The following is a 23,679-nucleotide window of genomic DNA, read 5'->3' as shown; positions in this document are numbered from 1 at the left end:
TTCTTTATAGCTGAACTCTCTACAAGGTGACTTCTTCTAGCTGATCTCTCTAGAGGGTGATTTGTTTGTAGCAGAACTCTCTACAGGTGATTTGTTTGTAGCTGAACTCTCTACAAGGCGATACTTCAAGGTGATCTCTCTACAGGATTCCTTGTTTCTAACTGAACTCTCAACAGAGTGATCTGTTCATAGCTGAACTTTCTACTGGGTGATTTGTTTGCAGCTGAACTCTCTAAATGGTGGTTTCTTTGTAGCTGAACTCTCTACAATGTGACTTCTTCTAGCTGAACTCTCTACAAGGTGACTTGTTTCTAGCTGATCTCTCTACAGGGTGACTTGTTTCTAGCTGAACTTTCTACAGGTGATTTGTTTGTAGCTGAACTCTCTACATGGTGGTTTCGTTATAGCTGAACTCTCTACAAGGTAACTTCTAGCTGATCTTTTTACACTGCATATTTGTTTGTAGCTGAGTTCTCTACAGGGTGACTTGTTTCTAGCTGAACTCTCTACATGGGAGTTTCATTGTAGCTGAACTCTCTACAATGTGACTTCTTCTAGCTGAACTCTCTACAAGGGTGACTTGTTTTTAGCTGATCTCTCTACAGGGTGACTTGTTTCTTGCTGAACTCTCTACATGGTGGTTTCTTTGTAGCTGAACTCTCTACAAGGTAACTTCTTCTAGCTGATCTTTCTACAGGGTGATTTGTTTGTAGCTGAATTCTCTACAGGGTGATTTATTTGCAGCTTAACTCTCTACAAGGTGACTTCTTCTAGCTGAACTCTCTACAGCGTGATTGATTTTTTTTGCAGCTGAACTCTCTACATGGTGGTTTCTTTGTAACTGAACTCTCTACAGGGTGATTTGTTTGTAGCTGAACTCTCTACAGGGTGATCTGTTCATAGCTGAACTCCCTATAAGATAACTTCTTCTAGCTAATCTTTCTACAGGGCGATTTGTTTGTAGCTGAGTTCTCTACAAGGTGATTTGTTTGCAGCTGAACTCTACATGGTAGTTTCTTTGTAGCTCTACAATGTGACTTCTTCTAGCTGAACTCTCTACAAGGTGACTTGTTTCTAGCTGATCTCTCTACAGGGTGACTTGTTTCTAGCTGAACTCTCTACAGGTGATTTGTTTGCAGCTGAACTCTCTACATGGTTTATTTCTTTGTAACTGAACTCCCTGCAAGGTGACTTCTTCTAGCTAATCTCTCTACAGGGAGATTTGTTTGTAGCTTAACTCTCTGCAGGTGATTTGTTTGCAGCTGAACTCTCTACATGATGGTTTCTTTGTAGCTGAACTCTCTACAAGGTAATTTCTTCTAGCTGATCTCTCTACAGGCCGACTTGTTTGTAGCTGAACTCTCTACATGATGGTTTCTTTGTAGCTGAACTCTCTACAAGGTAACTTCTTCTAGCTGATCTCTCTACAGGACAATTTGTTTGTACCTGAACTCTCACATGATTGTTTCTTTGAAGCTGAACTCTCTACAAGGTGATTTCTTCTAGCTGATCTTTCTACAGGGTGATTTGTTTGTAGCAGAACTCTCTACAAGGAAACTTCTTCTAGCTGATTTCTCTACAGGGAGATTTGTTTGTAGCTGAACTCTCTGTACATGATTTGTTTGCGGCTGAATTCTCTACGTGATGGTTTCTTTGTAGCTGAACTCTCTACAAGGTAACTTCTTCTAGCTGATCTCTTTACAGGGTGAATGGTTTGTAGCTGAACGATCTACAAGGTAACTTCTTCTAACTGATCTCTCTACAGGGTGATTTGTCTGTAGCTGAACTCTCTACAAGGAAACCTCTTTTAACTGAGCTCTGTACAGGGTGAATTGTTTGTAGCTGAACTATCTACAAGGTAACTTCTTCTAGCTGATCTCTCTACAGGATGATTTGTTTGTAGCTGAACTATCTACAAGGTAACTTCTTCTAACTGATCTCTCTACAGGGTGATTTGTCTGTAGCTGAACTCTCTACAAGAAAACCTCTTTTAACTGAGCTCTGTACAGGGTGAATTGTTTGTAGCTGAACTATCTACAAGGTAACTTCTTCTAGCTGATCTCTCTACAGGATGATTTGTTTGTAGCTGAACTATCTACAAGGTAACTTCTTCTAGCTGATCTCTCTACAGGGTGATTTGTTTGTAGCTGAATTCTGTATAGGTGATTTGTTTGCAGCTGAGCTCTTTACAGAATGGTTTCTTTGTAGCTGAACTCTCTACAAGGTAACTTCTTCTAGCTGATGTATCTACAGGGTCACTAGTTTGTAGCTGAATTCTCTACATGGTGGTTTCTTTGTAACTGAACTATCTACAATGTGACATCTTCTAGCTGATCTTTCAACAGGGTGATTTGTTTGTAACTGAACTCTCTACAAGAAAACTTCTTCTAACTGATGTCTGAACAGGGTGAATTGTTTGTAGCTGAACTCTCTACAGGGTGATTTGTTTGTAGCTGATCTCTATACAGGTTACTTATTTCTAACTGATCTCTTGAATTCTGTTCAGGGTGACTGCTCTATTAGGATGACTGCTCTATTAGAGTATCTCGATCTCGCACTTGCTACACCAAGTTGGATTTCGTGTTATAACTTCGTGGCTTTAAGTCTGATTCTTCTATACCATTGAAGAGCCTTTCTAAGATGATGACTCCATCTGTACAGCGATTTTCAAAGCATTACCCCAAGTGGTTTATCTGGTAGGCGTGGCAAGCATAATAATAATAATAATAATAAAATAAAAAAATAAAAAATTAGCTAATCTCGATTGCATAATTGTTACACACTGTTGATTTTTGTTCGCTGTATCTTCCTGGTTTTTAGCTCGATTTCTTTCAAACCACAAAAGGTTTGAGATTCAATAGTTAACCTATTCACCCACCGATTTTCAGCTGCTTCCCATACGCGGTTTGCCCTGTAGGCGTGACAACATATTGGTGTTATTATTCGTGCATAATCACTCATAACGCTTTACCTGTTTATGGTATTCCAGCCAAAGTTGGTACCGAGATGCGCCTTTATACCCCGCTTCTGTGTGCCAAATTTCAAGGCAATCGGATAACGCGTTCGCGTTTTATAGCAGTTTTTGTAAGTGTGCGAAAAGAGGAAGAAAAATAAGAAGAAAAAAAAACGAAGAAACTAAGCCAATTTTTGAAGTCACATATCTCAGGAATGCTTGAAGCGATTTCGCTCAAATTTGGAATGTGGAGTACTGAAGTTGGAGGGAATGTACACAGCAAAATTTGTCTTGTTTCATCAAGGCAGCACAGAGCTACGGAGGTGCGAAAATTGCGTTTTCTTTCTTCCTGTCAATATACTCACGGAGTTGCGCGCCGGCTTCTTGGGCCGCACGACACACTACCGTGTGTCTTGATATAGTTAAACGCTTTAATAGAGTGATTTACTTCTTAGCTGACTCCTACCAGAAAACCACTTAGGGAAATGATTTGACAATTGGTCTACAGATGGAGTAATAATCTTAGAAAGGCCCTTCAGAAGAATCAGTCTTAAAGTTACAGAGTTATAACGAGAAATCCAACTTGATGTAGCAATTGTGAGATTGAGATAATCTAATAGAGCAAGTGGCAAGTAATTGTTTGGGTTTTTTTTAATGTACTAATCTTAACTTCATAACTGTTACATGCTGTTGGTTTTTCATTGTATGGGTCTTTAGCTTGATTTCTTTCTAACCACAAAACCTATTCACATACCGATAAATCCATATTGGTGTTATTTTTTGTGAATAGTTACTATTAACTCATTGACTGTTTCTCATATTCTGGCCAAACTCGGTACCAAGATTCACCTTTATATCCCCCTTCTGTGTGCCAAATTTCATCTTTTATGGTAGTTTTTGCAAACATGCAAACAATAAGAAAAAAAGGAAAAAAATGAAGAAACTAAGCCATTATTTTCAAGCCTCATATCTCGAGAATGCTTGAAGCAATTTTGCTCAAATTTGGTTTGTGGACTAATGACAGTGGAGAGTGTGTCCATAGCAAAAAATTGTTTTATTCAATAAAGCAGCACAGAGCTACAAATGCATGAAAATTGCATTTTCTTTCTTCCTTTCAATATACTCACAGTTCCGCATGCCTGCTTCTTGGGCCACACGACACGATACCATGTGTGTTGATCTGCTCGGTATAAATTTATATTCCATGGTACCATGAGGCCTGGGAAATTTATGGCTCTACTAAGAATCAGAATCTCAACATCAAATTAATGTTCTGCACAATGATAAGATAAGTACCTACCTGTAACCCGGTGTAATAACAAGTTGATGTTGTGCTACTTCTAAAAGCCAGGTGCCATGCAGCTAGCTAACTTAACCAACCATATAAATATGTTATGCAATAATGCATATTTAATTTATTGTAATTCTCGGATTTTGGATTTCATGAAATTTTCATAATTCTTCAATTACGTTGCTATGCACTGCTAAGGAAGAGCTTGTTAAACAAGCTACTTTTAACAACATATTATGCACAGAAGTATCTTCTAAACTGTTTTATACTTTGCTTTTTCCCACAAATTCTCTCAACAAAATCTCAAAGCTACTCTTCATTTTCATTCGCAGATACGCCCCCTTTCCAACTGAAGGGATAGGCTATTCCTGGTAGTCTATGAGGCCTGCACTGTTGTTTTTCAATTGTTAAACGCCTGTACAACCCAAAGGGAAAGTAATTCACAAAGTCTGAGGAGAATCGCTCAGACCGCCAAAAAGAAACCGCCTCAGAGCAAAGTTCACCAGTGTGTAAGTTAATACGGACTTCATTTCACTTTTACTTCTTACACGTAAAAGCTGTTTTTACCATTTATTGATGTGGGTGTGTACAGACAAACATAGATAGGTAGATAGATAAGTAGATAGGTACACACACACACACACACACACACACACACACACACACACACACACACACACACACACATGCACACACTTTCACGAAAACAATTTCAGTACACCAGATGAGCACCCACAGCCATCCTTTGGCTGGCTGTGGGCGAGTGCCTGGTTTAAAAAAGCTCAGTTGTAGAGAAAGACCTCATGAAAGCAAAATAGCTGATAACTTGAAGAACTGATATGTGAAGCAGCCAAGAACGAATCTTTCTGTGTTTTAATCCATGCAAGAACACCTTGGCTGTAAAACGGGTGCACCCGTTAGAGTATAAGTAACTGGCAACTGAATCAGCCAAGAATAAATGTTTATATAAAACTAATTGCAATTAACAACAGCAATTGGTGCTCACATAATGGTATGCTGTGAATGACTGTTACCACAATCACAGTACCTTAGAAGTTAACTTTAGAACAACAAAACTGTTAGTTAAACACACATATACGTACATACAGTATGCAGTCACACAGCATTGCACACTTGCATGCGTAAACGAGTGCATAGACTCAGACACTTATGACCGTGTTGTGCTCCACTCACATTGGCGAAGGGACAAGGATAGATGCTTAAGCTTCATTATGATGAAGTTTAACATGTTTGCATCTGAAGTACTAGCCAAAAATACGTACTATCAAGTTCTAAAAAAGTTGTTCACAATAGCAACTTGTGAGACTAGCATCAGGCTAGCTGTAATGTACCCTGAACTCCTGATATTGTGAACTACATGTTTGAAGTATACATGTCAATCCACAACCACATGACGAAACATTCAAGTCAAAAGAAGCTATAATTTTTTAAATTATATATACACTGTACACTTATTAAACTCTAGAGGCATAATGCATCATTCTCCTTTATTGGGGCAGTTAGTAATATCTGAGTACTCTTGTCAATGCATGTGAGGTCATAACTTCACATTTATCTTACTGGCATCAAGATATCAAGACACACGGTAGTGTGTTGTGCGGCCCAAGAAGCCGGCGCGTAACACCCGTGAGTATATTGACAGGAAGAAAGAAAACGCAATTTTCACACCTCCATAGCTCTGTGCTGCTTTGATGAAACAAGACGAAGTTTGCTGTGGACACTGCCTCCACCTTCAGCACTCCACATTCCAAATTAGAGCGAAATCGCTTCAAACCTTCCCGAGATATGCGACTTCAAAAATTGGCTTAGTTTCTTCATTTTTTTTTTCTTCTTATTTTTCTTCCTCTTTTCACACACTTACAAAAACTGCCATAAAACGCGAACGCTATATCCGATTGCCTTGAAATTTGGCACACAGAAGGGGGTATAAAGGCGCATCTCTGTACCAACTTTGGCTAGGATACGATAAACAGGAAAAGAGTTATGATCGATTATTCACGAAAAATAACACCAATATGTTGTCACGACTACAGGGTAAACCGCGCATGGGAAGAAGCTGAAAATCGGTGGGTGAATAGGTTAACTATTGAACCTCAAACCCTTTGTGGTTTGAAAGAAATCGAGCTAAAAACCAGGAAGATACAATGAAAAAACCAACAGTGTGTAACAATTACTCAATCGAAATTAGCTTTAAAAGAACGACCACTTGCCACGCCTACCAGATAAACCGCTAGGGCGAATGCTTTGAAAATCGCTGTATAGAAGGAGTAATCATCTTAGAAAGGCTCTTCAATGGTGTAGAAGAATCAGACTTAAAGCCACGGAGGTATAATACGAAATCCAACTTGGTGCAGCAAGTGCGAGATCGAGATACTCTAATAGAGCAGTCATCCTAATAGAGCAGTCACCCTGAAGAGAATTCAAGAGATCAGCTAGAAACAAGTAACCTGTATAGAGATCAGCTAGAAACAATTCACCCTGTAGAGAGATCAGCTAGAAAAATTTACCTTATAGGGAGTTCATGCAACTATGGAAAGAGATAGTTCAGCTAGAAGAAATCACCTTGTAGAGTTCAGCTACAAAGAAACTACCATGTAGAGAGTTCAACTACAAATAAATCGTCCTGTAGAGAGATCAATAGAAGAAGTTACCTTGTAGAGACATCAGTTACCTTGTAGAGAGTTCTGCTACAAATGAACCATCATGTAGAGAGTTCAGCTGCAAACAAATCACCTGTAGAGAGTTCAGCTACAGACAAATCTCCCTGTAGAGAGATCGGCTAGAAGAAGTCACCTTGTGGAGAGTTCAGCTTCAAAGAAACCATCATGTAGAGAGTTCAGCTGCAAACAAATCACCTGTAGAGAGTTCAGTTACAAACAAATCTCCCTGTAGAGAGATCAGCTAGAAGAAGTTTCCTTGTAGAGAGTTCAGCTACAAACAAATCACCCTGTAGAAAGATCAGCTAGAAGAAGTCACCATGTAGAGAGTTTAGTTACAAAGAAACAACCACATAGAAAGTTCAGCTACAAACTAGTGACCTTGTAGAGACATCAGTTACCTTGTAGAGAGTTCTGCTGCTAATAAACCATCATGTAGAGAGTTCAGCTGCAAACAAATCACCTGTAGAGAGTTCAGTTACAAACAAATCTCCCTGTAGAGAGATCAGCTAGAAGAAGTTACCTTGTGGAGAGTTCAGCTTCAAAGAAACCATCATGTAGAGAGTTCAGCTGCAAACAAATCACCTGCAGACAGTTCAGTTACAAACAGATCTCCCTGTAGAGAGATCAAGTAGAAGAAGTTTCCTTGTAGAGAGTTCAGCTACAAACAAATCACCTGTAGAGAGTTCAGCTACAAACAAATCTCCCTGTAGAGAGATCAGCTAGAAGAAGTTACCTTGTGGAGAATTTAGCTTCAAAGAAACCATCATGTAGAGAGTTCAGCTGCAAACAAATCACCTGTAGAGAGTTTAGTTACAAATCTCCCTGTAGAGAGATCAGCTAGAAGAAGTTTTCTTGTAGAGAGTTCAGCTACAAACAAATCACCCTGTAGAAAGATCAGCTAGAAGAAGTCACATTGTAGAGAGTTTAGTTACAAAGAAACCACCACATAGAGAGTTCAGCTACAAACTAGTGACCTTGTAGAGACATCAGTTACCTTGTAGAGAGTTCTGCTACAAATAAACCATCATGTAGAGAGTTCAGCTGCAAACAAATCACCTGTAGAGAGTTCAGCTACAAACAAATCTCCCTGTAGAAAGATCAGCTAGACGAAGTCACCTTGTAGAGAGTTCAGTTACAAAGAAACTATCATGTAGAGAGTTCAGCTGCAAACAAATCACCTGTAGAGAGTTCAGCTACAAACAAATCTCCCTTTAGAGAGATTAGCTAGAAGAAGTTTCCTTGTACAGAGTTCAGCTACAAACAAATCACCCTGTAGAAAGATCAGCTAGAAGAAGTTGCCTTGTGGAGAGTTCAGTTACAAAGAAACCATCATGTAGAGAGTTCAGCTGCAAACAAATCACCTGTAGAGAGTTCAGCTACAAACAAATTTCCCTGTAGAGAGATCAGCTAGTAGAAGTTACCTTGTAGAGAGTTCAGCTACAAAGAAACCATCATGTAGAGAGTTCAGCTGCAAACAAATCACCTGTAGAGAGTTCAGTTACAAACAAATCTCCCTGTGGAGAGATCAGCTAGAAGAAGTTTCCTTGTAGAGAGTTCAGCTACAAACAAATCTCCCTGTAGAGAGATCAGCTAGAAGAAGTTTCCTTGTAGAGGGTTCAGCTACAAACAAATCACCCTGTAGAAAGATCAACTAGAAGGAGTCATCTTGTAGAGAGTTCAGTTACAAAGAAACCATCATGTAGAGAGTTCAGCTGCAAACAAATCACCTGTAGAGAGTTCAGCTACAAACAAATCTTCCTGTCGACAGATCAGCTAGAAGAAGTTTCCTTGTAGAGAATTCAGCTACAAACAAATCACTCTGTAGAAAGATCAGCTAGAAGAAGTCACCTTGTAGAGAGTTCAGCTACAAAGAATCATCATGTAGAGAGTTCAGCTACAAACAAATCTCCCTGTAGAAAGATCAGCTAGAAGAAGTTACCTTGTAGAGAATTCAGCTACAAAGAACCATCATGTAGAGAGTTCAGCTGCAAACAAATCACCTGTAGAGAGTTAAGCTACAAACAAATCTCCCTGTAGAGAGATCAGCTAGAAGAAGTTACCTTTTGGAGAGTTCAGCTACAAAGAAACCATCATGTAGACAGTTCACCTGCAAAGAAATCACCTGTAGAGAGTTCAGCTACAAAGAAATCACCCTGTAGAGAGATCAGCTAGAAGAAATTACCTTGTAGAGAGTTCAGTTACAAAGAAACCACCATATAGAGAGTTCAGCTTCAAAGAAATCACCCTGTAGAAAATTCAGCCACAAACAAATTGCGCTGTAGAAAGATCAGTTAGAAGAAGTTACCTTGTAGAGAATTCAGCTACAAAGAAACCATTCTGTAAAGAGCTCAGCTGCAACTAAATCACCTGCACAGAATTCAGCTACAAACAAATCACCCTGTAGACAGATCAGCTAGAAGAAGTTACCTTGTAGAGAGTTCAGCTACAAAGAAACCACCCTGTAGAGAGATCAGCTAGAAGAAGTTACCATGTAGATTATTCAGCTACTAACAATTCACCCTGTAGAGAGGGCAGCAAGAAGAAGTCACCTTGTAGAGTGTTCAGTTACAAAGAAACCACCATGGAGAGTTCTGTAATAAATATCTAATCCAAAACAGCCAAGCTGTAAAAAAAGTGTGCGGCCCTGAGAAAGGCTATGGTGAAAAAAGATGTGAAATCCAAGGTGGCGGCCAAGAAATGGCTGTGATGGTAGGTTAATGGGTAAAAATTTTAATAACGACAATTCAGGTGAATTTTTGTGCCGCTTCATAAAATTTACCTGAATTGTCATTATTAAAATTTTTACCATTAACCTACCATCACAGCCATTTCTTGGCCGCCACCTTGGATTTCACATCTTTTTTCACCATAGCCTTTCTGAGGGCCGCACTCTTTTTTTACAGCTTGGCTGTTTTGGATTAGATTTCACTTCTTTTTGTATTTGTATACCCCAAAGCCGGCCTATGGCTGGCTTTAGGGCTTTTTAACCTGTCATTTTTTCTTTACTACAGGAAGAAGAAAAGATGAAGCAGGGTGATTTCTTTGTAGCTGACCTCTCTGCAAGGTTATCCTTCTAGCTGATCTCTCTACCGCATAACTTGTTTGTAGCTGAACTCTCTACAGGGTGAATTGTTTGTAGCCAAACTCTCTACAAGGTAACTTCTTCTAGTTGATCTTTCTGCAGGGTGATTTGTTTGTAGCTGAATTCTCTACAGGGCGATTTGTTTGCAGCTAAACTGCTGAACTCTCTACAATGTAACTTCTTCTAGCTGAACTCTCTACGGGTGGCTTGTTTCTAGCTGATCTCTCTACAGGGCGACCTGTTTCTAGCTGAACTATCTACAAGGTAACTTCTTCCAGCTGATCTTTCTACAGGGTGATTTGTTTGTAGCTGAATTCTCTACAGGGCAATTTGTTTGCAGCTGAACTCTCTATACATGGTAGTTTCTTTGTAGCTGAACTCTCTACAATGTAACTTCTTCTAGCTGATCTCTCTACAGTGTAACTTGTTTCTAGCTGAACTCTCTACAGGGTGATTTGTTTGTAGCTGAATTCTCTACAGGGAAATTTATTTGCAGCTGGACTCTCTACATGGTAGTTTCTTTGTAGCTGAACTCTCTACAATGTGACTTCTTCTAGCTGAACTCTCTACAGGGTGACTTGTTTCTAGCTGATCTCTCTACAGTGTAACTTTTTCTAGCTGAACTCTCTACAAGGTGATTTGTTTGTAGCTGAATTCTCTACAAGGTAACTTCTTCTAGCTGATCTTTCTACAGAGTGATTTGATTGTAGCTGAATTCTCTACAGGGCAATTTGTTTGCAGCTGAACTCTCTACATGGTAGTTTCTTTGTAGCTGAACTCTCTACAATGTAACTTCTTCTAGCTGAACTCTCTACAGGGTGACTTGTTTCTAGCTGATCCCTCTACAGTGTAACTTGTTTCTAGCTGAACTCTCTACAGGGTGATTTGTTTGTACCTGAATTCTCTACAAGGTTACTTCTTTTAGCTGATCTTTCTACAGGGTGATTTGTTTGTAGCTGAATTCTCTACAGGGCAATTTGTTTGCAGCTGAACTCTCTACATGATAGTTTCTTTGTAGCTGAACTCTCTACAATGTAACTTCTTCTAGCTGAACTCTCTACATGGTGACTTGTTTCTAGCTGATCTCTCTACAGTGTAACTTGTTTCTAGCTGAACTCTCTACAGGGTGATTTGTTTGTAGCTGAATTCTCTACAAGGTAACTTCTTCTAGCTGATCTTTCTACAAGGTGATTTGTCTGTAGCTGAATTCTCTACAGTGCAATTTGTTTGCTGCTGAATTCTGTACATGGTAGTTTCTTTGTAGCTGAACTCTCTACAATGTAACTTCTTCTAGCTGAACTCTCTGCAGGGTGACTTGTTTGTAGCTGAACTCTCTACAAGGTAACTTCTTCTAGCTGATCTTTCTACAGGGTGATTTGTTTGTAGCTGATCTCTCTACAGGGTGACTTGTTTGTAGCTGAACTCTCTACAAGGTAACTTCTTCTAGCTGATCTTTCTACAGGGTGATTTGTTTGTAGCTGAACTCTCTGCAGGGTGACATGTTTGTAGCTGAACTCTCTACAAGGTAACTTCTTCTAGCTGATCTTTCTACAGGGTGATTTGTTTGTAGCTGAACTCTCTACAATGTAACTTCTTCTAGTTGAACTCTCTACAGGTGACTTGTTTCTAGCTGATCTCTCTACAGGGTGACTTGTTTCTAGCTGAGCTCTCTACAGGGTGATTTGTTTGTAGCTGAACTCTCTACAAGGTAACTTCTTCCAGCTGATCTTTCTACAGGGTGATTTGTTTGTAGCTGAACTCTCTACATGGTAGTTTCTTTGTAGCTGAACTCTCTACAAAGTGACTTCTTCTAGCTGATCTATCTTCAGGATGACTTGTTTCTCTCTACAGTGTGATCTGTTCATAGCGGAACTTTCTACTGGGTGATTTGTTTGCAGCTAAACTCTTTGCACGATTTTTTCTTTGTAACTGAACTCTCTACAAGGTAGCTTCTTCTAGCTGATCTCTCTACAGGGCAATTTGTTTGTAGCTGAATTCTCTACAGGGTGATTTATTTGAGCTGAACTCTCTACATTATGGCTTCTTTGTAGCTGAACTCTCAATTAGGTATCTTCTTCTAGCTGATCTGACTACAGGGTGACTTGTTTGTAGCTGAATTCCCTACAGAATAACTTGCAATGTAATATAACTGAGTAAATTATAAATGCAGCTGAATGCTTTATTAGGTTGACTGTTCTATTAGAGTATCTCGATCTCGCATTTGCTGCACGTAGTTGCCTTTCGAATCATAACTCAGTGATTTGTAATCCGATTCTTCTGTACTACTGCAAGAACTTTCTATGATGATTATTCCAGCTACATACTGATTTTTAGCTCGTTGCTCTAAGCGGTTTGCCTGGTAGTCTCGCGGCGCCCGACCCTAAAAAGAGGGTCTGGTGAAACTGTGTACAAAAAGTTTGGCGCTGCCGGAATGTTGGAAGCTCCAATCAGATCGCTCCATTTCAAATTGATTATGTAATGTGTACATTTCAAAAGATTCGCGGCTTACGGTTAATTACATCCAGTGACTCTGCTGCTTAAACTCATTGAGAAAACAGCCATACAATTCTGTTGGGTTCGTTTTAATGTTGAATAAATAAAGTAGCGCTATTGGTTTGGTGATGCTGTAAGCGGATCTGGTTGAATGGATGTTGTGACGTAAACAGTGCACTTACGTAACACGTAAAACGTCATCCAATAAACATTCCAGAGCTCAAACTTTTTGTACACAGTTTCACCAGACCCTCTTTTTAGGGTCGGCGCCACGAGACTATTTGCCTGGTAGACACGAAAACTAATAGTTTTTTATTCATAAAAATCGATCGCGTAATTTTGACACAGGTTGGGTTTTGTGTCATATCTCCATGGTCTTTATCCCGATTCCTTTCAAACCACAAAAAGGCACTCCTATGATGGTTGCTCCATCTACATATCAATTTTCAACTGATTCCTCCAAGGGGTTTACCTTGTAGGCGTGACAGACCTTCGACCTTATTTTACGCAAATAATCAGTCATAACTCCATGGATGTTCATCGGATTCCTACCAAAGTTGGTACGGAGATCCGCCTTAATGAGCCCTTTAAATGTGCTAAATTTCAGCCCAATCCGAGCACGCATTCGTGTTTTATGGCGAAATTTGTGAAGTGTGCGAAATGAAGAAGATGAAGAAGAAAATAACCAAGAAATTAAAACGAAATTCTGTTCACTCGTATCTCGGAAATGGCTGAACCGATTTTCTTCAAATTTGGTATGTAGACTCCCCTAACTGGGCGGCACGTCTCTAGCAAATTTGGTTCCAATCGGATAAGGGATCACAGAGCTACATAGGTGTGAAAATTGCGTTTTCTTTCTTCCTGTTAATATACTCACGGTGTGGCACGCCAGCTTCTTGGGCCGCACGACACACTATCGTGTGTCTTGATATGCATTATATATATAATTTGTACATTTACTGATAAAATCAGAAATATTTAAAGTACATCTGTTTCATCTTTTCTTCTTCCTGTGATAAAGAAAAAAAAGACAGGTTAAAAAAGTCCCAAAGCCGGCTTTGTGGTATACAAATACAAAAAGACATGAAATCTAATCTAAAACAGCCAAGCTGTAAAAAAACAGTGCGGCCCTCAAAAAGGCTATGGTGAAAAAAGATGTGAAATCCAAGGTGGCGGCCAAGAAATGGCTGTGATGGTAGGTTAATGGTAAAAATTTTAATAACGACAATTTAGGTGAATTTTTTGCCAAGACCAAGCGGCACCAAATTCACCTGAATTGTTGTTATTAAAATTTTTACCATTAACCTACCATCACAGCCATTTCTTGGCCGCCACCTTGGATTTCACATCTTTTTTCACCATAGCTTTTTTGAGGGCCGCACTGTTTTTTTACAGCTTGGCTGTTTTGGATTAGGTAACACTTATTTACATTCTTTCTTCCCTTCATCTGTCAGGCTTTCTACCTCCATAAATTGTAAGCTGAGCACTTTAAAAACTAATTTTAGATCATTTTTTTATTCCGTGTATGCAATGTGTGTTTTATCAACATAAGTTTGCATTATATTTCTTCAATGTACATTCCATTAAGCTGTCACTAAATTGCTAATTTTACATGTGATAGATGCTCCAACATTTATTAGCCAAGTAATGGGTGATACTGAAAAAGAAGGAGGCATAGCTTTCTATATTTGTTCTTCTACTGGTGGACCAGTTCCTACCATCAGTTGGTACTTTAATGATGTTCCAGTGGATGTGACTAATACAGTGAAGTATGATGTGTTGTTAACATCACCTGGTCAAAGTATCCTAAGAGTCAATAATGTACAGTATAGAAGTGCCTCTTGCTACAATAGTATGTATTCAGCTATCCATGTATGTACGCCTTGAGCCTAAGACAGTATAGACGACATTAAACAGCAGACTCAAAAGACACTGTGTGTATTACGACAGTATGTCAGTCTGCTATCTTCATCTCCTTACTAGCCATTTACAGTTTCTCTTTGATATCAATTGCACATAATGAGTGATTATATTGCTTGGCTTGTCCATTTTCATTTCTGAACGTTTTTCTGGTACATAGGACTGTATTTGAATAATTCATGTTTAGTGCAGAGACAATAAGACTAGACAACGATTACGGTCATTCCATATCAAATCAACCAGGAATTTAAGGTCACTTCTCAGATTTTGATGAAACTTGGTGTTTGTAGTATCTGCAGTGTTTATCACTCATACAAATTTTAGCTCCATACACCCCATAGTTTCTGATTTGTAACCACAAATATTTTGAATTGTTCATGAAAATTTTCTCCATCTCTAGTTACAAAATCGATTGTAACTTTGCGTTGTGTAAATATTTTAAACACAATTCTCACTGATTGACACAGTTGATTGACCTTTCTAGTGATCCCTAAATTATGGGATATCTACTTAATTATGGTTCGAAAGTACTGTATTGTACTCCATAATCCTTTATATTTTAAAAAATTCTGCTTCTAATTCTTTGAATTTTTTTGTGAATAATGATTGGGTCATGGTCTACGTTTGATAAAATGGTTGTGGTGGGACCACAATGGGCTCAAGAGATATAATGAATTATGTTGTGGTATGTAGTGGAATTTTGCAGTATATTATTCCTGTATGGGAGTGTACACCTCCAATAACCATTCGCAACAAGACTATGCCATGTTTGTCTTACAGACTGGAGGTGTCTTGGTACAGTGTAATATGTACTAGTGACCACCTGTACTGAAAGACCACCTATGTGTTGCAGTTACTGTATACTTCTTTAATTGGATATTAATGTATAGCATAATCCTTTACTAGCAAATCCAAAAATGGTCCTTATTAGACACGTTAGGACCTGACTATTATGTGTCCTTCAACATATCATGTGAATGTTGTACCATCTCTTCAGAAATGTTATTAAGTTGAATGTATCCCATTGTACTGCACTTAGCCCCATTTAAGTTGTGTATGTGGTTGTATAGGTGCACATGCACATCAAAATTCCTCGAAGGGGTACCTGGACACCTTGATAAGCAAGATGCCTGTTTATATTCCCACTCTAGTCAGTGGCGAATCCAGAGGCATGTGCCCCCTTTCCCCCCTCCTTTCTTCTAAAAAAATCACATAAAAAATCAAAATACTCCGAAGAGTAGAATTACTCTAACCTCCACAGTAACTGCAACTTGCATCCGTAGTACTAATCCATGGACATATGTGCACTTAACTATATAACTTGCTAGAAATTTAAATACATTCGGCCCTTTGCATGTCATTCTATGCAACAATTTACTTTGGGTTTGTAACTGAACTCGTGATTGCATGTCACTGCATCATCCCTAAAGCTCTTGATCAATGTATACTACTTAGAAAGCATGATTTATTAGATATCTGTGCTTAAAACTACCCTACATCAAAATTTTCAGTCATGATATAGATAAAACACCTGTAGCTTCCAGGATTCTGTGCTTCTGCTTTATATAGCTTCCTACTATGCTAGTCATGGTGCACCCCTCTTGCCAAACCCAGGATCCACCCCTGCTAATGGTACACATACATTTGGACCAAGATACGTACTTCTGTGGTTTCTGTAATATGGGCACTTTATTATGGTCTTAGGAATGGAGGAGTTTTACCATATACAAGCAATACTTGCACCTCAATGTTTGGAATTAATTACTAAATTACTTTATACTCATGACCACTTTGAAGATCAAATCATAAATTTATGCACATACTCACGCAGGAGGTAAACATGTTGACCACGCTTTCATGTGCATTTGCCTTACTGATCTTTAAAGCGTGAATACAAAATACTTTGAAAAATCATTTATCAGTACTATAAATCACGCATTGAGGTACAAGCAAGTGTTCATATTATAAAAAAATCTCTTGGTACAAGTAATACATCTACTGTATATACACTGTAATGTAACTCTTCCATTCCCTGGACCATTGATTTGTTAAACAGTTCTGGCATTTTAAGGGCTTCACAGTGCTAACTGTTTCAGCAGCTGGCTCATGTTATTGACAAGAAACAAGAGCTCAGGTGAACAAGAACCAGTGTGGGCGTGTCCCATGAAAACATCACCCAAAACCAGCCATATTTTTACCTGATGATGATGAAGCAGGAATGGTTTATTAACAAACCTTCAAATCGACCCAAAACGCTTTCGTCATGTTGCTATGAAACTTTTAAAAAAATTATAAAATGGAATTTTCTACTGACTGACTGACTGATGCCTTCAGACAAGCATAATTTGATAACAGCTACATCATGCTTCAGCCGGGCACATGTCTTTTGGCATACCACAGTAAGTACAATGCATTCTTCATTGACTTACCAGTGACCACTTTTGTGTCCCATTCATCTTTGCTGACAGTGAAAGGTGTCAATTTGGCAGTAGCAATTGATGGCTTCCCAAAATCATTCGTATTTTTCACAGTGGCCACTTTGATTGCAAAGGTGCTTTTTGAATAATTCTTAATTTGTAGTGCTGTGTAACGGTTTGTACATACTGTAGCTGACAACGAGGCGTAATGGATATCTCATTTGTCAGATGATAACTGACAGTTGGAGCACATGGCCCTTTTTTTTCTTCATTTTGATGGGGTATATGTGGCAGGGGCGGATTTAGGGGGGGGGGGGGGGGGGGCTAAGGGGGCTGTAGCCCCCCTTTCCTTTCTAAGTTGGTGCTTGGCCAATAAGGCCACTCCGAATAAATTCTCTGTTTCCCGTCCACCGCCCGCATCTAGTTACTGTCAGCTCTAAATATTCGATTATTCTGTATTCTTTCATTATTTCCTGGTTATTGTTGCATACTGACAGGCTCACCTGAAACCATGTCAGCTCACGTGTCAGCAGTGCTATCAAGTCAGCACAAACTTCATGTTTGTGCTACTTTTTAAAGGGAGGAATAAGCTTAAGCATGCTTTTATGCAGCTTTTTATGGTTGTGCCAGGCAAATAATGGCTTTAATAGCTGCTAATCTTATAATGAATAATGGAAATGGACCGCCCGCCCACAAATATGCTTGAGTCCAGGACGGGAAACAGAGAATTTATTTGGAGTGGCCTAAAACCATAAATCTTCTATGTGCATCAAAAGTAGACTTATTTCAGGAACTATGCATCACTACCAACACAAATAATGTCTATGTAACTATACCTATTGTTCATTATAGTTTCCTTTTCCTCAAAAGTTCTTCAAAAACAAGTTTTGATTGTGGGTTGCATCTCCAGTTACAAAAGTTTTAATTGTGGGTTTTGTTTTATTCAGATGATTAGCAGTGTTTTCCACTATGGCTATGAGAGGTGATTAGTGTGGTTTTTATATTTTAAAATGAATTACATGATTCAAAAGTGTTAGTTGGTTTAATTGGTAAGTTTAGATATATCAGCTTCAGTATATTATGTAGCTAGCTACCAACTCAGCCATTTAGCAAACTGTATAGTCTTTTGGTAATTTGCAGTTTTATACTATAGCATATTCATCCACTTTTGTCTTTGAATGTAAAATCTGTATCAGTTACCTTCTGATATGACCCTATGCTGTTGGTTATGGTACTGGCATTTGTAGCTAGCCTATAATTCAGTCTTCATAACCCGGCAGATATAATAAGTTGACTATCACAACAACATATTCAGAAAACCCATAAATGTAAATATAGTTGCACTTTGCTAAGGATTACCAATGGACTAGCTAATAGCTATTAGTACCCTTCACTTCATTCTGCTTTTCAGTACACATGGCTAACAAAGTGTCACTAGGCTAAAGAGCATGCATACTAAAAATTGTGACATTCAACACCACAGATTTCTGCCTCACAGATTTAGCTGATTAGAAGAGAAGCTGATGCATTATGGCATATACCTAGCTATATCTAAATGCTTGGTAGCTACAAATGAAACGATTATCGCGCATGCATGATAGCTATATTCTGCATATTGCAATCAGTCTTGATTCAATGGAAAAGTAAAATTTGAATGATATATAATAAACTGAAATTCCATTATTTTCCACTGAAAAATTGTTTAAAATACTCTCAGATTCACCTTTAGAGGGCCTAATTTTCAAAATGTTCCTGGGAGGCATGCCCCTAAACCCCCTAGGTTGGCATGCTTAGTATGCTTTGCACACTAATGTAGTCACTATTCCAAATAGCTAATTTGATCATGGATACTACATGATCTTACAACTAGGGCTTTGTGAGAAGGATGGGTATCTTCTAATGTCTAATGTCTGGCTAGTTACCTTTGTCCCTTAGCCCCCCCCCCCTTTCAAAAAATCCTAGATCCGCCCCTGTGTGGGTTCACCAGTGACAATAATTTTATTTTACAAATAAGTTAGCAAACAAGTTTACAAAATTTGAAACCATAGCACATCAAATATAAAGCACTGAAACAAGCTGGAGTAGTGCACAATATTAAATAACAGTAAAACAATAAGAAGTGTTGTATCCCTACTGTACTCAAAATACCACATGGGATTAGGATTTACAACTTGGATTTTGCCATGAAAACCACACAGACGGAGAGCATTTTGTTGTCCTTGTCATCCTACAAGTTGAAAAACGTTGGACTAAGGTGAAAACTAGTGCTATAGCTTATTCATTCGATGGTTTCCACAAGTTTTCAAATATGGACACATCCCCATCACGAACCTACCACTCTGCACGGAGTAACCACTCTACAAGCAAGCTTACCTGTCTAGGCCTTTAGTGAACTGTGTAGTTTTCCCATAAATGATTCAATAGCACTGATTAAAACGTTAATCTCGTGTAATGGAAATTCTCCGTCATATCTCTAGGATATATCCATTTATCATAACCGAACATAACCAGAACGTACTAGCTGCTGACCCATAAGTGAAAAGCATATATAATGCATCCAGTGGCTGCACTTGTATTGGCTTTGGTGATTGATCGCCCCGTACAGGCTATCAGCCTAATACGTGTTACATATTAGCTGTAACATGGGGCATTTGGGCTTTGCCTAATACGTATGCCCTCTGCCCTTGGGCCTGCGGCCCTCGGGCAGTCGGGCATACATATCAGGCAAAGCCCTCATGCCCATGTTACAACTATTACATATTGTTTCACTGTGATTTTAATATCGTGCAATGCTCCAGCTTGTTTCAGTACTTTTTATTGGTGCTATGGTCCCTACTGTAGTTGAAAATTCTAATTTTTGTGAACTTATTTTAATGTATTGTCTGCATTGTTACAAAATGGTAAAAAATATATTATTAGCATGCTGTGTATGCTAAGGGTGCTCTGTACAGTTCCGCATATGGCTTCTGAGGTTAGCACAGCTGGGGTTTACTAATGGATTCCCGTGGTCACCAGTAATTGTCTAATTAGTCTGTGGCTTGTTTAACGTGTGGCACGCCACAGACTAATTAAATGATGAAATAACCTGCCACAAACGAAGAAAGAAGAGCAATATACATGAGGGAAGCGAAGTAAGTGTTGTATCTTCTTCATCGTGGTCTGATGAATATAGCGATCCGTAATTTACCGATTATCTTCTGGTTACGCAATTAAGAAACAATAACTGTGGCCATAGAACAGCTGCAGGCGCCTCAGTTTCTACACCTTGATACTAAAATTAGAACTAGTTCATCATTTTAGACCCGATAGGCATGAAAATTTCAGATGGGCAACCATGATATTTATGCATTAAAAGAGCATTTGTCGTTTTTTGATAGCTCCTTCTGGCGAGGAATGGCGTGGAGGTAAAGAAGACTGATTAGTGCCAGCACAAAAGCGGAAGAAGAGTATCTGATGACTGAGAAGCCATAGAACAAAAATAGAAATGCATGTTTGTTTGTACAGTTTTCAATAATGTATTTTTAAAGAATCAAGTCTCTAGGGCATAAACTGTGGGACTAGTTCTAGTTTGAAGCGAAAATTTATAACTCGCCTTCTACAGTGAGTTAAGACATGGGATTTGGACTAAACTGTGCAGTAGTGATAGCTTATTGCAAATAAAAAGAGTTTAGCAGAATAATTTAATCCGTTCGTAAGTTAGGCCCCTATTTGGTGATTATTAGTTTCTCATCCACCGCCCACATCCTTCTTAAGCTACCGCATGGTAAGCCATTATTTACTCTGCGCATGCTCAGAAGAACACGTGATACCAAACTGTTATATTTTATGTTGATGAACGCTACAATGCGCTATATATCACCAGGAGTGTTTTCCTTAGGAGATTGCTGCAGTGCCAGTTGCAACCGTGCTCTATCGACTTCATTAAAGCAGGCTTTCAGTTGACTGTCGAAAAACAGTTGGCGATCACGAAAATTAGAATCAGCTGGTGAAGGAAATGTTTGTAGTAAGAAAGAAAGACAATTTGGACAAGGTCTGTACATCAGTGTGTTAATATTATAAGATAATGGCATAATGGTAATACCCTCCCACCCGCATCATAATAATTAGAACGGTTGAATGAGAAACTAATAATCACCGAATAGGGGCCTTATAGCAGAAAACATAATTTACCGGAAGCCATACGCGCAACTGTACAGAGTACCCTTAATTAACTTCAAGGATAGTATTTACTGGGCGCCTTGTTTTTAAAATCAACTTTAGCTATCAGTGGTCAAACTTTGCTTATGCTTCCATGGTTTAGAATATATAAAGACTCCATCCCTATTACAATGTATGAATGCAAGAGAAGCACTGATATCTTGTTCATTCTAACTTAAAATATAAAGTGGTTGTACAGGTGATCATGAAGACCACAAGTAAAAGTACTAAATGGAAATCAGGTTATGGATCTATTTTACTATGACAGAGACAAGTAGGCTGGTTGGTACAGCATAGTAAACTGTTAACCTCCAAATTCAAAAACATCCCAAAATGCTTGTGCATGTGCAATAAAACTAGTTCTAATTTTCAACTAATGTTACCCACCTTGGTAAGAATGCTGGAATGCCTCCATCTGAGTGCTTCTTGTGGTCAAACTCCAACTCGTGATAATAGTCACTTGAGCAGTAATTTATTTTCATAATTGATTTCAGTTTAAGCTTTTATAAAACAAACTGGCGGTACCACTACCTCGTGTGTTAAAGGGCATTATAAAAATAATAAAATGTCCTAACCACAGAGAATTATCATACACTACAATAGTAGTGTATAGTAGGAACCACAAAGGAGTAGGCACGGTCCATGAAATAGCATCACCCAAAAACCAGCTTCACTTTTCCTTGACAATGATGAGGCAGTATTGGTTAGGTAAAATTAAGCCCAAACAAGCTTTCAGATTGACCCAAAACGCTTTCAAGAAGTTGCTACAGAATTTTAAAAATACTTTATTTAACAGAATTTTCTGCTGACTGACTGACTGATGCCTCCAGACAAGCATAATTTGATAATGGCTAAGACTGCAGGCTTGATTTTTTCACTGTTCGACATCGCTTTGGTCCTAGAGGTGCCTTTTGGCATACTGCAGTACGTGCAATGCATTCTTCATGGACTTACCAGTGTCCTCCTTTGTTTCCCATTCATCTTTGCTGACAGCAAAAAGTGTTGATTTGGCAGTAGCACATGGTGGCTTCCCTTTGTAATGGAAACTATCCATATTTGTCATAGTGGCTATTTTGATAGCAGAGGTGCTTTTCGAACAGTTCTTGATTTGAAATGCTGTGTAACGGGTTGAACATAGTTGACAACAAAGCGTAATGGATACTTCACTTTTCAGACGATAATTTGGGCACATGGTGCCATTTCAGATGCGGTATGCGTGGGTTCACCAGTCATAATAATTTATTTACAAAAAAAGTTAACAAACAAGTACACAGAAAAATTTGGAATTTTCAACTAGAGTACGCATTGATAAATAGTACTGAAACAAGCTGGAGTAGTGGACGATATTAAATCACAGTAAAACAATAAGAAGTTTTATATAGTCCCTACTCTAGTTGAAAATTCCAAATTTGTATTAATGGAAGCATAGGTGTTTAAAATAAATGCAATATCATCAATATGGCTTACATAACCAGTAATACCACAAGTTTTACCTATCTATTATAATATAGCTAATATTATTACTATGTATTATATACTGCCACTATCTAATGTATGCGTACAATTACAACTTTTCCATTCCACTGTGTACTACTAAACTGAATGGTGTATGTGTGACCTTATAGATATTCCTCCAGTTATTGTGCAGCACCCTCATAGTCAACTAGTGGAGTTTCACTTTGATGTGTCTCTGGTATGTGATGCCAATGGTAATGATCTGAAGTATCAGTGGACGCACAATGGCAATATTCTTGCTTCTAACAGTCACTATAGTATTATTAATGATACTAATTTGGTTATTAATAATGTAAAATCATCTGATTCTGGCCAGTACCAATGTTTTGTTAGTAACAGCGGTGGAAGAGTTGCTTCAAATTATGCTACTGTTTTGGTGGTGGCAAAAGGTGGGTTCTTGAATGCTACAAAAATACAGTCTTTTGGTGTTTGTTTTTTAATGTACTATATAGTTCCTGCTCCTGATATCATCACTCATCCTACTGATACAACTGTAGCTGCGCCATTTAGTGCTGTATTCACATGTTCTGTTTGCGTATTTGGTCATCTTAACCTTATCTGGTATAAAGGCAGTGAAATATATGAATCTATACCTAAAAAGTCTGTTATCACTGTAACATCTTCAAACAATGTCACTAACAGTACTCTGACCATTCTAAACGTGTCCTCTAAGGATAGCGGAATGTACTACTGTGAAGCATGGGCTAATAAGAAGGCATCACAATCTCGATCTGCGCATTTGCTATATTCTGGTAAGGTACATGTACAAATATGCATATAATACATGTGTGATGTTTCATTTTATTTAAGGTGTGGCCATTATACCATCAGTGTTGTCTACTTCTCTGGTGATTTTAAAAATGAATGATACTAAATTGTCACTGAACTGCATCCCAAATGAAAGAGACTTTATCTACACATGGGAAAGAAAAGATAGTGATCTTCCCTCTAGAGCAGAGGGAGTACACGCAGCACATATGACTGTAGCTAATCTTATACCAGAAGATTCTGGGGAGTACCGCTGTTTGATGAGTAACTCTACTGGTACACTCAAATCAAAGTATTTCAAAGTGGCAATTCAAGGTATGCATGGTTTATGTGCATACAATATAGTGAGTATTTGTGTATTC

At 38.5% G+C, this 23,679-nt stretch overlaps 1 protein-coding gene across 1 annotated transcript in view; it reads left to right on the top strand.

Moving 5' to 3' along the window:
* Positions 1-23,679, top strand: part of LOC136255279 (hemicentin-1-like) — a 69,021-nt gene that overhangs the window by 7,450 nt on the left and 37,892 nt on the right. Inside the window, exons 2-5 of the mRNA XM_066048005.1 lie at positions 14,122-14,301; positions 22,660-22,938; positions 23,002-23,301; positions 23,360-23,632. Of these exons, the coding sequence (XP_065904077.1) occupies positions 14,122-14,301; positions 22,660-22,938; positions 23,002-23,301; positions 23,360-23,632 (1,032 nt within the window). The remainder of the gene's footprint in view (positions 1-14,121; positions 14,302-22,659; positions 22,939-23,001; positions 23,302-23,359; positions 23,633-23,679) is intronic.

Source organism: Dysidea avara, chromosome 5, assembly GCF_963678975.1.
Source record: "Dysidea avara chromosome 5, odDysAvar1.4, whole genome shotgun sequence".
Classification (NCBI taxonomy): domain Eukaryota; kingdom Metazoa; phylum Porifera; class Demospongiae; order Dictyoceratida; family Dysideidae; genus Dysidea; species Dysidea avara.
Note: the sequence above shows the minus strand (reverse complement) of the source record. Positions and strands in the feature narration are given on the sequence as shown.